This window comes from Synchiropus splendidus, chromosome 10 (genome assembly GCF_027744825.2).
Source record: "Synchiropus splendidus isolate RoL2022-P1 chromosome 10, RoL_Sspl_1.0, whole genome shotgun sequence".
NCBI classification, from domain to species: domain Eukaryota; kingdom Metazoa; phylum Chordata; class Actinopteri; order Syngnathiformes; family Callionymidae; genus Synchiropus; species Synchiropus splendidus.
The window spans coordinates 7,985,308-8,001,860 of NC_071343.1; the positions used below are offsets into that span (position 1 = coordinate 7,985,308).

Consider the following 16,553-nt stretch of genomic DNA (forward strand, 5'->3'; position numbering starts at 1 on the left):
TTCGGATTAATTATTTTCGCTGCATCGATTGTGCGTCAGGTGCCAACACTCCTCCGGCAGAATCCGCTCATGTTGCAGACAGATTTTCGGCTCAGTCTGCAGGTCGCCAGGTTCGGATTGGCACACATTCCGGGACACATCTATCATTTGGCCGTGAGTCAGCATCAGTGGAGGAGATTCTTTTCACTAAAATGCTGCCAGATGCATTAAAACGTGTGCAAACAGACACGCGAGCATCACCGTCCTCTTCCCTCCCCACGGAGCCTTAAGAGCAAGTAAACAGGTTATTGACCCATTTACCTGCCGTGACCAGCCGCCTGGCACATCCACCGTCCACTGCAGCACAACTCCCCATTTATTCACATCCTGAAAATGTTCCAATGTTCGGATTTATGATGTAGCGGAGCTGTAAACATCCCCGAACACAAGTCCTTTTTTTTCCCCACCGAATTACCACCTGGAGGTAAAACAGAAACAGAGGTGAAGCTAAACAAGGACGCCATGAGAAGACTGCTCAACAACAACATTGAAGAATTCACATCTGCAACAAAGACACCGGAGTGATGGTGTCGTTGCACTTTTTCTTTTCTTTTGTTTATTTTCTTTTTTCTTTCTATTCTTCTTCCTTTCTTTTTTCCTTTTTCTCCCATTGCCTCCCTTTTCCTCTTTTTCTCTCCCTCTTGTTTCTTTTTGTTTGTCCTTCTGCTTCTTGCCCTTTTTTCTTTATCTTATTTTTATTTTTTCCTTTTACTTTTCCCTTTTCTATTTTTTTCCTTTTTTCTTCATTATTTATATAATTTTTATTTTTATTTTTTCCCCTCTTCATTTTCTCCCTCAAATGTTTACATTTATAGCTTCCTGTATTTTACAGATTTCTTAAAAGGTTTTTTTTTTCTCACATCAAATTCAGTTTAATGCTACTCTTCACATAGCAACCATTATATATTTAGCTAAATCTGTACCCTCACATTGATTCTATTTCCTTTTTATGTCCGTGTCGTGGTCCCAAAATTAGCAGGTGGATCCTCATCCTCACCTGAAGCCCCATCATGCCTCGGCTTGATCTTCAATAGCAGAACACTTCGTACCAAATATGACCCCGTTTTATTACCTATATCTAGCAATGGACCGGTGAGGTGTCATGAAACAGTGTCGTCATTTTCAGAGCTTCAGAGTCAGTGTTGTTCTTGGCTTAAAAATGAAGTGACGTTTCATTTCATTTTCCAGCAGAGAGTACCCCCTACTGGGCTCTGAAAATGAGGGCACTGGTTTCATGAAGCCTCACCAGATCTGAAATACCACGTCCATAAATGATCCTGATCCTCAGATTCCACCTTCAGCATTTCACGTAGGAAACGTTCAGCACGGTCCAAGTCATGATTAATACACTCATCTTGTATACACCAACACCATCGGTGTTTTGGTCACAACGGCCGGATCACGTTTTCCATCAGGGTTGTGTTTTTCTCTGGGCTTTTGATGATCTCAACCTTGCTCTGAGGGAAGTCGGGGTTCTCAGTGTAACATGTTCAGAGTCGGGGCTCTGCCTGGTTGATCATCCGGGTTTAGATGGACGCAGTAGGTTTGGGAGTAAAACCTGAGACATTAGTGTGTTCCTTCTGGCCCTCTCTAAATCCTGTTAAATGTAATCTGTTTGTCTTCTGTCTGGTTATCTCTTTAATTTACATGTTTAAACTTTGTTCAGTCCATTTGTTTGTCTTTCTGTCGACTTCAGTTTGCTCCATTTGCCACTCAGAACCAGTTTATTAAATGCAACTCAGGCCACAGTATTTTCTCTGGCGTCTCAGCGTTAGAAATGGGCTGACAAGGCTTCATGAAACAGTGTCCTCATTTTCAGAGCTCAGTAGGTGGCGCTCTCTGCTCTAAACTCTAAATTTCAGTTAAATCTCTCTTCATTTTTTTAACCAAGAGCGCCACCTGTTTCGCTCTGAAAATGAGGACATTGTTTCATGAAGCCTCATCTGCCCATCACCCAAGGCTCAAGAGGATGTCTGGTGAAATAATAGAAGAGCATCTGTTGAGTCTTCAGAGAGCCTTGCCCTGGAGGGAGCACCTTCCCCGGTGACTTGATGGTATCCCCCCCTGTGAATATGACCAAGCCACTCGCCAGTTTCCGAGTGCGGCACTGATAACGCTGCACATGACTCAAGCTAATGTTGACTTAAGAAGGTCGTTGTAGCTGCAGAGCACAAGCCGACTCCACACGTTTGTTCTGCACTTCAGTAAAATGTTTGCGCTGTGGAACAGCGAGACGTAAACAACAGCGGTTGTTGTCTCCTGCGTGTTGCGTTAATGACTTGTTCCCACGCCACGCTCTCGTTACGCCGGCTCCCAGCGATCACCCGAGGAGTCGTGTGTCGCTCCCACAGGACTGTGCAAACACACACCCACTGTCACATGATCTGCTCCAGAGGATGAGGCCGGTGAGTGGGATCACCTGCACGACTGTCCTGTGCGGAGTCAATGCCTCTATTTTTGGCTCAAGTGAAACCGAAGCAGCTGAGTTTACCATGCGAGCTCCTCTCAGAATCAAAGATCGGCTTTTCATAGCAGAGCTTCGACGCCGACCTGACGTCTGGAAAGCTAGTGTTTGTGCAAGAGAAGACTGTGCTGCTGTGTTTCAATATTGTAGTAGGTTTAAGGCCCAAACAGAAAGCGGCTTCTTTTGTGACCTGATGTCCGATCAGCATTAGCTTTTTGTGTTGCTTTATATTTTTGTTTGTAGTGGTGTAATTTTTGTGTGTGTTTGTGTCTGAAATCATGTTCCTTTCTGAAGCACTAAATACATTAAACAACACAATTGAATTCGTTTTGTGCAACACAGGGGTGACACTTGCTTTGACATGGCTTAGCGTTAGCCTTGTGTTTTTTAGCATTAGCTAAACGGCAGAGAGTGGCTGGCTTTTATTTAGGTGGCGACATGTTCTGTGTTGTAGTCCTCATTCAGACATGTCCATTTGAAAATGATTTATTTCACATATTTTACATTTATTTCCTTGAAAACTCCAAGCTGCTCCTCATGATGCTCTTCAGAAACTGCCACATCTTCCGTAGGAACATGAGCAAGATTTGGTGAAGATATTGGTTTGGCACTTCCCAGTAAAAGAGGCTTGAAACTCTTCTGAACCTTCTACTGTTTACTCGATTTGTTCTGCTGAGACTCGCTAGCTGAGGTAGCTTCACCGTCCAGTGAGGAAGCGACTCTTCACGCCGACGCCACCTCGAAAGAAACCACCAAATGGTGAGTAAACTCAGCTCTTCTCCTCTCACTTCGTCTGGCCAACATCAACGTGAATTTGTGAATCCAAAGAAACACTTCCCTCGAAGAACTTTCTGATCTGACGGCTTCCCTCAGCAACACGTCGTGTTGTGACATCAAGCTCAGTTTATTTTGCACTTGCTCGCCTTCACGTTCCAATCTGAAGCCTCATTAGACTTGTTGGCACGTTCACCGGAACTGTCAGCTGGAGGTGTGTCTCCACACACTCTGCAATACGGGTGTGTGTGTGTGTGTGTGTGTGTGTGTGTGTGTGTGTGTGTGTGTGTGTGTGTGTGTGTGTGTGTGTGTGTGTGTGTGTGTGTGTGTGTGTGTGTGTGTGTGTGTGTGTGTGTGTGTGTGTGTGTGTGTGTGTGTGTGTGTGTGTGTGTGTGTGTGTGTCCTCCTGAAGCAGCGCTGCATGAATATCCTCACAGCTGTTACACGTCAGCGTCTGTCCAGTCGTGTGCCACTCGCACACAAAGCAACATTCTTCTGTCCCTCACCTTGAATCCCTGGTGATCCGGGCCGGGAACATGGCTCCGCCCTCTGAGCTGTTTTTCCTCTGAAAACTAGACTGTTGATTCAGTTTCCAAGTGTTTTTGGGTGCAGGGTTATTGCAACAGACTCTGACAGTTATGACTGATGGCCTCCTGTTTACTGTCCAATCACCCGACACCTGCACCACATTCAATACTCGTGGTACTGCAGGTCTGAAGTCGAGCTTCAATCATTTCATTTTACAGTGGTACCTCGGTTTTTGAACGTCCCGGAGTTCGAACAAAAATTTCAAGCTTTTTTTCCTTTGGATTTCGAATGAAAATCCAGAACTCGAACGCCCCCGAAAAAAGCCGGAAAACTGTAACGTGCGCGGACAGATCAGTTGACCCACGAGGCGCTTTGTTATTGTGTATAACGCAGCCTCTGTATGCAGACGTGTCCCGTTAGCTACATTTACTGACTGTTTTTTCTTCATATTGAGGTGTAAAACCTTTCCTGTCTCCGCACTGGACCGTGGTAGAGTGTCACAGGGGAGGTGCTGGAGCGCTCACTCCAGGGTTTGATGTCCTGTTGTGGGCTGGAGCTGGGACAGGGATGAGGCGAGTCTGGGACAGAGTGTTACTTGGTTTATGACTTTGTCACAGCCAAACTGCACAGAAGCGCACATTCAGAGCTGGACACGCACCGGGCACCTCTTCACTTCTGGAGAGACGTCACTCACTCGGCAACCCCTCCCACATGCAGCGGCCACACACATAGAGGAACAGCCACCTGCAGCAGACACTCTACATTCACTCCTACAAAAGCCTGTTTTAAGGCTTGGAACGCATTACTTCTTTTTCCCATTCATTGTAATGGGAAAAATTGATTCAGGTTTAGAACAAACCGCTTCTCGAACGGCCGTCTGGAACGGATTGTGGTCGAGAACTGCGGTACCACTGTATTTGAAGGGTTGATGTCACTATCTCCATCCTTCTAGTCCCATAATGCACTGCAACAACTGAGAAATCAAATGGCTAAGCTAACTTTCCTTCGATAAATACTTCCTGGACTGTACTGGTCCCTCTCCAGCTACTGCTTCGATTTGTCTATACGTTCTACAGTTACTGTTTTTAGTTGCTGGCAGCAAATGAAGGATGCAACAGTGGTGATACATAACGTTCGACATAACGTGTCGAACGACAAGTCTTTTACATCAAAATGTGCGACAACATCTCAGGCTTCTGTTTTCAGACAGTGAGTGAGCTGAGTTTTGAGGCTTTGTTCCCAAGAATCCACCGTCCCATTGATCACTGTTACAAGGAAAGCTAATGCCCTGATTTGTTGTCATGAGGCTGAGCCACTTCTCTGTAGCTGTAGGCGTCTTCGTACGAATGGTCTTGCCTTTTCTAATAACTAGTCTGTTTGGATTGTTTTTTTGTTTGTTTGTGTGTTCCGGTCAGACTAGGTGCTGAGAACAAATTGGATAAAATAAGCAGTGAAAAAAAAATATATACATATTTTATCTTAACATTTTTATGCTAAACTTTTTCCGAACTTTTGTTTCCAGAATATTTATTTTTAATATTTTCTTCATCATGTCCTCATAACCAGTTTTTCTCTGGTTTATTTCGTGAACAAACAACCTTCTGACTGTTTTATCGCTACATTTTTCTCAGGAAAAGTTCACAAAATGAGGCACAACTTATGAGTCTGCAAATGCTTCCAAAAGACACTGACAGCAACGCAATACTTGTCCATCTTTCTTATGAAAATCAATATAAATGTTCGTACAACTTTATGTTGCTGTTAGACCTGGTTATTGCTACTAAGGCTAATAAGGTAAAATAATTTTAAATTTTGACCTGAAAACCAAAACATTTTTCTCAAACTTTGCTTATAATATTTCACGCTTAAATACACTTCAGTCCTTCCACCACCGTCTCAGCTTGCTTGATGAGGTCCCCTCTGAAATGACTCGTAGAATCTTCCATGACACTTGGTTCCGTCTCATAGCTTCGGTTCTGTGCGCACAAATGAGGTGGAAAAACGGTTGTGGGCCTCACTGACCCAGTTCCTCAGTGGCTGGTATCCAGCGAGTCATGGACAAGTCTGCAAACAACCAAAACTCTGGGATTGTTTTTCATCTGCACAGGAACCTGTTGTTTACACACACATATATGTGCATGTGTGTGTGTGTGTGTGTGCATGTGTGTGTGACCCTGGCCGTCTCTGACCGACGCTCTTTAAACAGCCTGGATTATTTTGCCAGAAGCAGCTGCGTTTCCACAGTGTTTTCCAAAACACACATCATATCCTTAGGGGGAAAAAATCCGCCTTTTAGTTGTTCATCCAAATTGACAGTGTTGAAGCTTCCTGCACGTGTGTGTAAGTGTGTTTGTGTTTTGGACCACTTTTGGAAAACTTCTCACATGAATGCTCACTTGTACGAATATGATCCAAAAATACACGAGGAGAACAGGACGGGGATTTACAGTGAAATTATAAAATCACAGCGTATTTACTGGGTTTCACCAGTCAGTGATCCACGGTGAATAGGTCTTTGTCGAAGGTGGAGAAACTCTTCAGTCTTACGATGAATTAGGATTTCAGTCGAAGCTCAATGTGAAGTCCAGCCGTCCATTTTCTATTGCTGAGTACAGGTCGAGAAGCCCTGACCTCCTTCACCCCAGGACTCTGCTCCAGGTCAGCTGATCAGGAAGACTCACTGCTGGATTCTTGCAGTAATATATATATATGCCTTAAAATAGTCTTTTGTAGGAGTGAATGTAGAGTGTCTGCTGCAGGTGGCTGTTCCTCTATGTGTGTGGCCGCTGCATGTGGGAGGGGTTGCCGAGTGAGTGACGTCTCTCCAGAAGTGAAGAGGTGCCCGGTGCGTGTCCAGCTCTGAATGTGCGCTTCTGTGCAGTTTGGCTGTGACAAAGTCATAAACCAAGTCACGCTCTGTCCCAGACTCGCCTCATCCCTGTCCCAGCTCCAGCCCACAACAGGACATCAAACCCTGGAGTGGAGGTGTGGAGAGCGAGCACCTCCCCTGCGACACTCTACCACGGTCCAGTGCGGAGACAGGAAAGGTTTTACACCTCAATATGAAGAAAAAACAGCCAGTAAATGTAGCTAACAGGACACGTCTGCATACAGAGGCTGTGTGATACACAATAACAAAGCGCGTCGTGGGTCAGCTGATCGGTCTGCGCACGTTATGTTTTTTCCGGCTTTATTCGGCGGCATTCGGGTTCTGGATTTTAGTTCGAAATCAGAAGCCAAAACAATCTCGAAATTATTGTTTGAACGCCGATTTGTTCAAAGTCCGGGACGTTCGAAAACTTAGGTACCACTGTATAGTGCCAGTGATATAGTCATATCATTTTTTTCTTATTATGAATTTGGTCCTCTGATTGTGATTTTGTGTTTGTAAATATTGTTTGCAATTGTGATTTAAGTTTAGTGTTTTTGTGGTTCTTTTGTTTGTTTGTTTTTGTTTAATTGTAGTTTGCCTGCCCGTCAAAGCACAATAAAATTTGAATATTCAAACAGAATGAAAAGACACAGAATGAAGCTGAAGCCATCGACTTCCTGAAAACGAGTGTGGCTGGAGGGTTTGGAAGCAAAGAGCGTCGTCATGGCGACCAGAGCAGCAGCCTCACATCACATTCATCACCGACAGACTTGACCAGCGGAACAATGCGACGCTCGCAGAGCCAAAAGTGTTTGCTTCACTTTGTGCTGATGATCCACTGTACTCACACGTGTCGGACCACGTGTGTGTCAGTGTCCGTCGCCTCGTACGCACGCTGCCGTCCATGTGGACGCACTTTTGTCTTCTCTGGGATTCTCACCTTTTTTTGCCGGCTGTCACTTTTGTTTTGTCCAGTCAAAAAAAAAGCTGTTACAAAACTCTGGGGTTTTGTGTGTGAACAATGTAGCGGGACGTCGACCCAAACAACAAGCAGTGAGGCACAACTTATGAGTCTGCAAATGCTTCCAAAAACACTGACAGTGACACATTATTTGTCCATCTTTCTTATGGAAATCAATATAAATGTTCACACAATTTTATGTTGCTGTTAGACCTGAGTATTGCATATGGGTAGTAAAGTGAAATAAACAATAAAATTGACATGAAAACCAAAAAATATATTTAAAAAAAATTTAATAAAAATGATGTGTTAAAATATACTGTATGCATATATATATGTGTATATATACACACACACACACACACACACACACACACACACACACACACACACACACACACACACACACACACACACACACACACACACACACACACACACACACACACACACACACACACTAGCCAAAAGATGTTATGACTGAAAGTGTTTTGGGCTACTGGTCTCTCATCGGGCTCAGGGAGGTGCAACTGCCGCAGCCCAGCTGAGTAAGACATGCTAAAAGATGAATGAGTGAGAGACAGAGTGACTGCAAGTCTCCAGCTGTTATGACTTGAGACTCGTGTGAGATGAAATCAACAGGGCGGTGTCAACGTTGAGTCATATCTGGGGGCAAACAGAGGACACAGGTCGGCGAAGGTCGTCCAGTCGAGGTCGTCCTGTGAGTCGGAACTGAGGGCAACAATCTAAAGTGACGTTACATCACGGTGTTGGTGGTGTTGGTTGGTTTCTTATCGGGAAAACTCACAACACACCTCCACCCCAACCCTTCATCTGTCTCAACCAACTCATGACTGCTGCAAATATGGAATCTTTTTGCATGTCCAGGCTCATAAGCTAATTCTGGAGCGCTGGCATCACACAAGTCTGTAGTGAGTCATCACGACTGCGCCTATCTTTCCGTTGTCAGGACGACGACCCCTGTCTACGACCCCGCTGTTGGAATGGACATTCAATTTCTCACCAAATTTAAAACCAAATGTATGAATTTTTCAGTCTTACATGTCAATACATTATTTATTTTTTACATTTGGCGTACAATCTTTTTATAGTCTCCGAAAAATGTAATTTTTTTTAACTCTATACTCTCCATATTCTTTCACTTTTACAACGCTTTTGATACAATGGCTGTCTGACTATTAATGCTTCAGTGCTTTTTTATAAACATACTGTACATTTGTGTGATACGGTAAGAGATATTTTTTTCTTCAACAAAAAAATATTTCAATGTTATTAAAATAAAATGCTGTTAAGTGTATGGGTTTTTTTATATTAAATTCAATTTTATTAAAATGATCAATTAATTCAGGAATTTAGATTATATCAAGATAGATGGGTAGACGACACATGATGAAAATAAAACATAAATTCATTTAAAGATCTAAAATACTAGTTACAGCATTTAAATGTTCATTAAAAGGAACATATGTACTTTAATTTTTATATTTCCTCATAAATACTAGAAATTATATTTAAATATATTTTCAAAGTTGCATAGCATCAACAGTTAAATATGCTCATTTTTAGCTTTTCTGTTTTTTTTTTTTTAGCTATTGCAGCCAGATAAAGCATTTCATCCATTGTTCCACACACAGTGACGAGAGATTAAACCAACAAGGTGAGTCAATGTGAGTCATATTTGGGTGAGAACAGAGCTTGTCAGCAAACTGCCTCAAGTTCATCCAACTTCAGATTTTATCTTTGCAAAAGTCCTTACAGTAAATATAGACATTAAATAACTCATTTATTTTGTTGATATCTGCTTTTTTTTAATGGCACCTCTACACTGCTGTACATTTTAGCTTTTTCATAGTTGGAACTAAATCATTTTTTATTTTAAATACAATTGTGCTCAATTTATTTGGCAATTCACAAATAAAACATTTATGAGCTACAGAAATATCTACATTTTATTTTATTTTTAATTTCATTTTATTTTTTATTGTATTTTTATTTCTATGGTAAAATTTCCTATAATAATATATATTTTGGTAAAAAAATAATATAATCATATAAATATATTTAGAAAATAATTTTCATGTGTACATCTCTGTGTGGAAAACAAGATTAAAAAAAAAAAATAATACAATAAAATAAAAAAAATTAAAAACATATTTTACAGATGGAAAAAAACAAAAAACTGCATCTAATTTATATTTTTATTTGACAAAGTTATCAGCTAAATAGATGTATCAGGACCAAATGAATAATATTTCATATTTCAGCTACATTGTCCTAAAATGTTTTTTTTTCTGAATGACTTTCATTATTATCGCATCCCCTTCTCATGGGGTGATGTTGTGACATGACTAAACACCTGAGTGAGAACAACAAACATTCTCACTGCTGTCCTTGTCATTCTAGCGTTGGAGGTTTCTCTGGCTTCTCCTGTTTCCTAAACCCATCAATGTTCTCTTCTCTGTTCCGGTGTCCCATTGTTCGGGGCTCATTTCAATTTCAATGGGCTTTTCTCACTCAAAGCAGCCACTTTAGCCTCCTGGTTCACACTGGGCAGCTATGCAGCCCTCCTCTGTTGGGACCCCTCCTCGGCTAAAAGTGTGTGACCCACTTCACACTTGGCCACCTGATACGTGTGTGGCTGCAAGCTCAATGCTCACGAGAGCCGGGTTAGTCCCAACACTGGCAGATTCATGGACCTGTGAGGCCCACGAACCGGACCTTGTCACGGTCTTCAGGTTTTCCAGTGACAGAACGCAGTGGCGGCGACTTCAGCCGCCTGTTATTTGTCCGGAAACGTCTCCTCCTGCGCCGCGCTCCACCAGCAGTTTCCACTGGGCACGTGCCCCGTGTGTTTCTTCAAAACACATCCCCCAGCAGGTGTTTTTATGGGACATATTTGGGCAGACACAAAGGTCGCCCTGGTGAAATATGCGTCTATGAATGCGAGCGTTGTGTGTGAATGAAAAACATGCAGGGAAGGTGACAACGGCTGAGCAGAAGATCTGCCCAAGAAAAACCAGACCTGAGTGAGTGAAGAGATAATAAAGAGGAGAAAATATCTGTTTTAATGTTGTTTATTTTATGATGCGTTTCGTGACCGTGAGGGTGGGGACGTGTTTGGAAACAGGGACTTAAAGGGCTCACGTTTCTTCTGAGGGTGGGGTCGCCACTGAGCTACACTTAACTTGAAGGAGGAATGGAACACTTACCAGTGTTACCAGTCTGAAGCTTGTTTTGACAAACAGGTCGTAAAGATGCTTTTCAAGCGCGTGGAGCTGCTTCAGCTTTCGAGATTTGTCATCAGAACGACAAACCTGTGAGGGGCCAAGTGGCTGTGAGTGAAGTGGGGGAAAAAAAAATGTGTTTTTAATTTCAGTTTGAGTTGAACTGCAGAAAATATAGACCTTTTCCCATCATCATTATGTTTTGTCTTAAAAAGTATTCAATTTGTGTAGAAATGAATGATAGTAATTCATTTTTTAAGAGCAAAAATAAACAAAAACAACAACAAAAAAAGCAGAAATATAGAAAAAAAAATGAAAATTGTGACCATCGATAATGTAAAAATTACATTTTTGGTGAAACAATAATAGCCATAAATAAATAAATATAAGTGTTGGAGTGCAATATCACAAAAATAAATGATAAAAGATAAATAAATAATACAAACAAAATTTGGGGGGGGGATATTGTATGGACAAAAAAACGTAAACAAAAAAAACAAGGAATGGGCATTTTTATTTAAAAAGAAAGAAAGCAAGAAAAGGCAAAATTATATTATATTCATATAGGAAATCTCAATTTAATCTAATAATTAAAAACTATATGGCAAGTATGTTGAATTTTGCTGATTTTTTTATTAAAAATATTTATATACTTTTATTTCCTTAGATTTAAAATATGAAACCACAAATATTTGTTGCACATAAAATCAAAATATTAATTAAAAGTTAAATGTCAACTATGTTTGCATTATTAAAAAATAATATAAGTAAATCACTGTCTGTATTTAAAAAAATAAAAAAATATATAGGGACAAAAGATGCAAAAAAAAATCTATTTCCTACACCTCTTTAAAAAAGACTTCTTAAAAGAACAGCATAATACAGAAACATAAATTAACTGAAAAATATTAGTTGCACATCATCTGCAGTAAATGGATGTTTAAACATGACAATGAATGGATCAAAGATTGTCAATGAATTCAAAATGAAAACAAAAACAAAAAAAACAATGAAACCCCGATCATCTTCAACTCTGACTCTGAGTCTATCAACCATATACCAAGTCTCACTACTGTCCTATAAAGCTGCCTCTGTCCTGTCGCACATCACCCCTGAGTGTCGTCTCCACCCTGCCTGCACTCTCCTCTTCACCTCCCATCTCCTCTGTCCGTCTCTGTAGAACTGACCTCAAATGCTACAGTCCTTCTTTCTAATACACTGTTTAATATTCTGAGAAATGTATCTTAACAAATGAACTGAATTAAATTAAATGACTGAATTAAAACTGAATTTCACTCAGCAGAAGGAACAAACAGCAAAGACGATGAGCGAGTCGTGGAGCTCTACTCCCCAGATGATAATCATAAATGCCGATGTGGCAGCAGGCGTCTGGACATGAGTGTGAGCTGCTCACAGAAGAAGCTCTGTCTCCCAGCATCAAGGCCGTCGGACCTCACATGAAAGAAGGAGGTCTGTTTGCGGGGTAACGGGTTCCAACCTGGCGCCCCGCCCGCGTGTTTTCACACAAACATTATTGCGCAGACATCAAACCGCCGTCTCTCTGTACCTGGATTCATCGCTCACGCGTCACGTGTGTTTTGCTGGCTTCGCTGCTGTTTGCACTCCACTTGCCTGACAACATGGTTGAGCTCTACACACCACGTTTGCTCTGTGATGAAAGCAGATGCAGAATGTGGGTCACGTCTCCATGCAGCACGCCGTCGACGCCATGATAAGCAGTTTGACCGGATGATTTACAGAAGCTGAAGACACTTCCTTGGCTGCGGTATTCAGCCGTAAACGCCGTCTCCAGCTGCGGGGCCCCACGCGCATGTGTGTTCGTGCTAACACGTCTGCATACCATCCTGCTGTCTTTTGACATAATTATTAGCCACAGGAGCCGTAAAGAGCCGTCCACAGGTCCTGCGTCGGCTCTGTACTTACGCCGGCTCCAAACCAGTGTTTGAGCAGGTGGATGGCTTTAACAGCTCACAGCTGTTTGTTTTTCTCCGGTGGACTCCTGACCACTGCAGAACCCGGGTCTGGGACCAGACAGAAGACTGTGGCCCACAGCACCGAACCTGCGGCGCTGATGTGTACGTCGCTATTGATGAGGAGAAACACATGAGAGCAGCGTTGTGGCTCAGAGAGTGTTGGAAAGCTGCTCATGATGTTGTGGGCGAACGCTCCCTCTGACACGCAGCAGGAGGGGGGCGTGTCCTGACTGTCATGGCCTCCTCCGATGAGCTGTCAAACATCAAATGTCATGTTCTGTGTAGGCTAAAAAAAAACTCAAAAAAATTGAAATGTTTATTGTTAAAAAAAAACTACGCATTTTTTTCTATATAATTATACAATTATTTAAAAATCACACAAGCTTTAACATGCATTGAAAAAAAAGACATTTACTGGTTATTTTCATAAAAACAAGAGATTTAAATATAAATAAATATCTTTGTAATATTTAATTAATATTTACCTTCATTCCCTATTTATTTGTATTAATTTTTACATTTATATATATTTATTTAAATAAATCAAGTAAAAAATATTTAAAAAATATTTTTAACAGATAGATATCAAGAAGAAATAAGTAACTTAAACCTAAATATAATTTTTGTTTTTGAAAAAGGAGAACAATAGTGAATTGAGGTTGGAAAAAAAAATCCCTTTTCTCTTCAAAATATTCATGTTTAAGGAAAATAAATATTTTCTGTTAATACAACAACCATGTTGCATTCACGTATTATTATTTTTTAATTAAAATTGTATCATTTTATTAAAATTATATTTTTTTAACATAAATTTTAATGTTGCACATTATATTCAATAACTCATAATATATATATTTTTTTTATCATACTATTTCTTTCTGTTTTTCTTCCAATCATGTTTTGACAGCAGTCAAAGCTTGGTATTTAAAAACAAAAACAAAAAAATAAAACAAAGACAGACTAAGACATTTTTATTAAATTTCAACATTAAGCAAATGAGAAAAAAATGAAAAGAAAAAAAACTCACGGAAGAGTCGTGGGTTTGGCGTCTGTGAGAAGAGGTTCCTGTCTCTTTCCCGCTCAACAATGGAATCTCAGGGGAGACAGTAAATCCAGGTCACTCATGTGTGAAAACATCCAGCAGACTGGGATATTTGATCTGTGGCCTGAGGCCTGACATTTTTATTTCATAACTCTGTCGCTTTCACACATGAGAGGTCTGTAGCTTCAGACAGAGTCGATGGCGGAGAAGAATTTTTGTGTTTTAACTGGGGTCACATCCCAGGAATTGCAAGCTGGCGATCAACCAGACGAAGAGATTTGATATTTCGTAATGGTCAGACGTAGCATGCGAAGATAAGAAGAGACAAGACAAGGGGAAGTTTGGCTCCACACAGCAGCAAATGGTTAAAGCCATTAAAGATCAAACTAAACATTAAAGACGCACACAGTTTACTGCATATACACAACCAAAAACGACACCACTGGTGGTGAAGAGACTCCAGAAGCAGAGAGAGCGTTTGCCGCCCCTGAATGTCAGGAGGGTGAGAATCCATCTTGGTGAGTCCCACTCTTTTGTTTGACTCTGTGAGCAAACCAACTGATGCAGTTGCTCGGCAACCGCCGGCCTCCTTCTCTCTGAAGCAGCGAGCTGTAGTTTGTCTCAGCTGACTGAGTCAATGATGGTCCAGTCTGTCGTGATCACTTGTGATGCATCAATGACATTAAATATTACATTTTAATCTGCAACAATATACGGTCAGTTTTTAACCTTTTCAAAACACAAATGCGCTTATAAAAATCATCTTGCTCAAAAATAAAAACAAATAATGTGATATTTCAGGGATACTAGTTTTAGCTTTAGTGTTCAGTGAGAATAATATATATATATATATATATATATATATATATATATATATATATATATATATATATATATATATATATATATATATATATAAAACAGAACAAATTCGTTAAAAAAAAAACAGCGTTTATCAATTGATTTTTGAAGGACCAGTATGAATAAATTGCAATAAATATTTAATAATTCATGAATATGAGCGTTAAGCGGAGTCATGCTCGATTCTTAAGCGCAGGCATCCTGTAAGACACTTCAAAATAAGTGGGGAAAAAAACGATGGTTAAAACATAGTGTTTAGGTGTACACTGATAGAAGTGAATGAAAGCCTGTATTTAGAGTTAGTTTCGCTTTAGAAAAAAATGATGCTCTGGAGCTCGAGTTTGAGAACGCGTGTGGTCTCATGCTCTTATTCTGGAGGACAGTTTCCGGTGGGACCGTCGGTGGGGCTTCCTGTCTCGGCGCAGGTGTGGACGGCTAACTGTTCTGCCGCAGGTTCGGCGAATAAACCAGGCACGAGCAGACCGGTCCGCCCCGGGTGGGATCTCTGGACGATGGTGGCGAAGCAGCGGATCCGCATGGCCAACGAGAAGCACAGCAAGAACATCACCCAGAGAGGAAACGTGGCCAAGACGCTGGTGAGACCGGAGCCGAGACCAGAACCGGAGCCCCGGTCGTGTCGTGTTAGCAGCGCCGTCAGTCAACACCCGCGTGATCATGATCGGCATGAGTCTGGTCACCGCCCTCCAGTGTGGTGCTGATGCTGGCGGGGATGCGGCTCCGGGGTCCACACCAGACAACAAGTGTTGACCGTCCCTCTTCATTCAGCACAACTAGTTCCACTTCTGTGCATTGCTTTTTTCAGTCACAGAAGAATATCACTCTATTTTTCACTTTGAGCTTTAGAGTCCAACTTGTTAATTTGTGACGTTGTTACATGTTGCGGTTTTAATTCAGTCTTTTAAGCCTCATATTTGTGTTCAGTCTCTCCTTCTTCGTGTGTCCCTCAGCGACCGCAGGAGGAGAAGTATCCAGTGGGCCCCTGGCTGCTCGCCCTCTTTGTTTTTGTCGTGTGTGGGTCCGGTACGTACCAACCAGCCGCAGCAGCTCAGGGGGAACCGCATGATCACAAGCACAACACATGTCTTTTCCAGGAGAAAATAGAAGGCAGATTTGTTTACATGTGAACACGGACACAATTGGTCTGCCTCCGAATTTAAAAGTGTTCGATGTTACTATGAATACAAGGCAGCCTGAGGCAGAGAGAGGGAAAAATGAAGTGAATAAAAAACCATCTTAGCTGTTCTGTCGGAATGTTAGGATTATTGGAGGTGATCCATTTCTATTTACCTGCAATTTTCTTTTTCTCCCAGCCATATTCCAGATCATCCAGAGCATCCGAATGGGAATGTGACGCCCATTAGGCGCCAGGATTCCGTCCCCATCAGCCGCCTCTGGACATCTCCATCCCTCTCGTGGTGTTGCAGTCTGTGGTGCCGACAGCTTTCTTTTTTTTAATGGACAGTCTAAACCACAGCGGCTGGAAAACATTCACCTCACTCCCATCCGCTGCCAGTGACTCCGCTGATGAAGTGTCGGTCTGTCTGTCGCAAATGTTTTTGTAAATAAATGTCAAGCATTTATGAAAAATAATGCAGTGATTTGTGGCATTAAGACCAAGGAGTGAATAGGAAGTTTTAAAACACCTCAAACATTAAAAAATAAATCCATAAGTCAGTCAGGAATCTACCCTTTTTTTCACTTGTTTCCTGGTAGAAAGTCATCATACTGCTACAGGGGCCCAGTGAGCCAGAG

The 16,553-nt window shown here is 41.5% G+C and overlaps 1 protein-coding gene across 1 annotated transcript; it reads left to right on the forward strand.

Annotated features, from left to right (window-relative positions):
- The first annotated feature begins 15,190 nt into the window (after positions 1-15,190).
- serp2 (stress-associated endoplasmic reticulum protein family member 2) lies at positions 15,191-16,407 on the forward strand. The gene is made up of 3 exons (XM_053877466.1): positions 15,191-15,376; positions 15,749-15,821; positions 16,112-16,407. The coding sequence occupies exons 1-3, from the start codon at positions 15,293-15,295 to the stop codon at positions 16,150-16,152; spliced, it is 198 nt and encodes a 65-aa protein (XP_053733441.1). The 5' UTR covers positions 15,191-15,292; the 3' UTR covers positions 16,153-16,407.
- Positions 16,408-16,553: the final 146 nt, after the last annotated feature.

What these genes read in the sequence shown, in the direction of transcription:
- serp2 (XM_053877466.1), top strand. Translation starts at nt 15,293, where the DNA reads ATGGTGGCGAAGCAGCGGATCCGCATGGCCAACGAGAAGCACAGCAAG. An exon ending in GAAACGTGGCCAAGACGCTG is followed by an intron (nt 15,377 to 15,748) that starts GTGAGACCGGAG and finishes TGTGTCCCTCAG; the next exon opens with CGACCGCAGGAGGAGAAGTA. An exon ending in TTTTGTCGTGTGTGGGTCCG is followed by an intron (nt 15,822 to 16,111) that starts GTACGTACCAAC and finishes TTTTTCTCCCAG; the next exon opens with CCATATTCCAGATCATCCAG.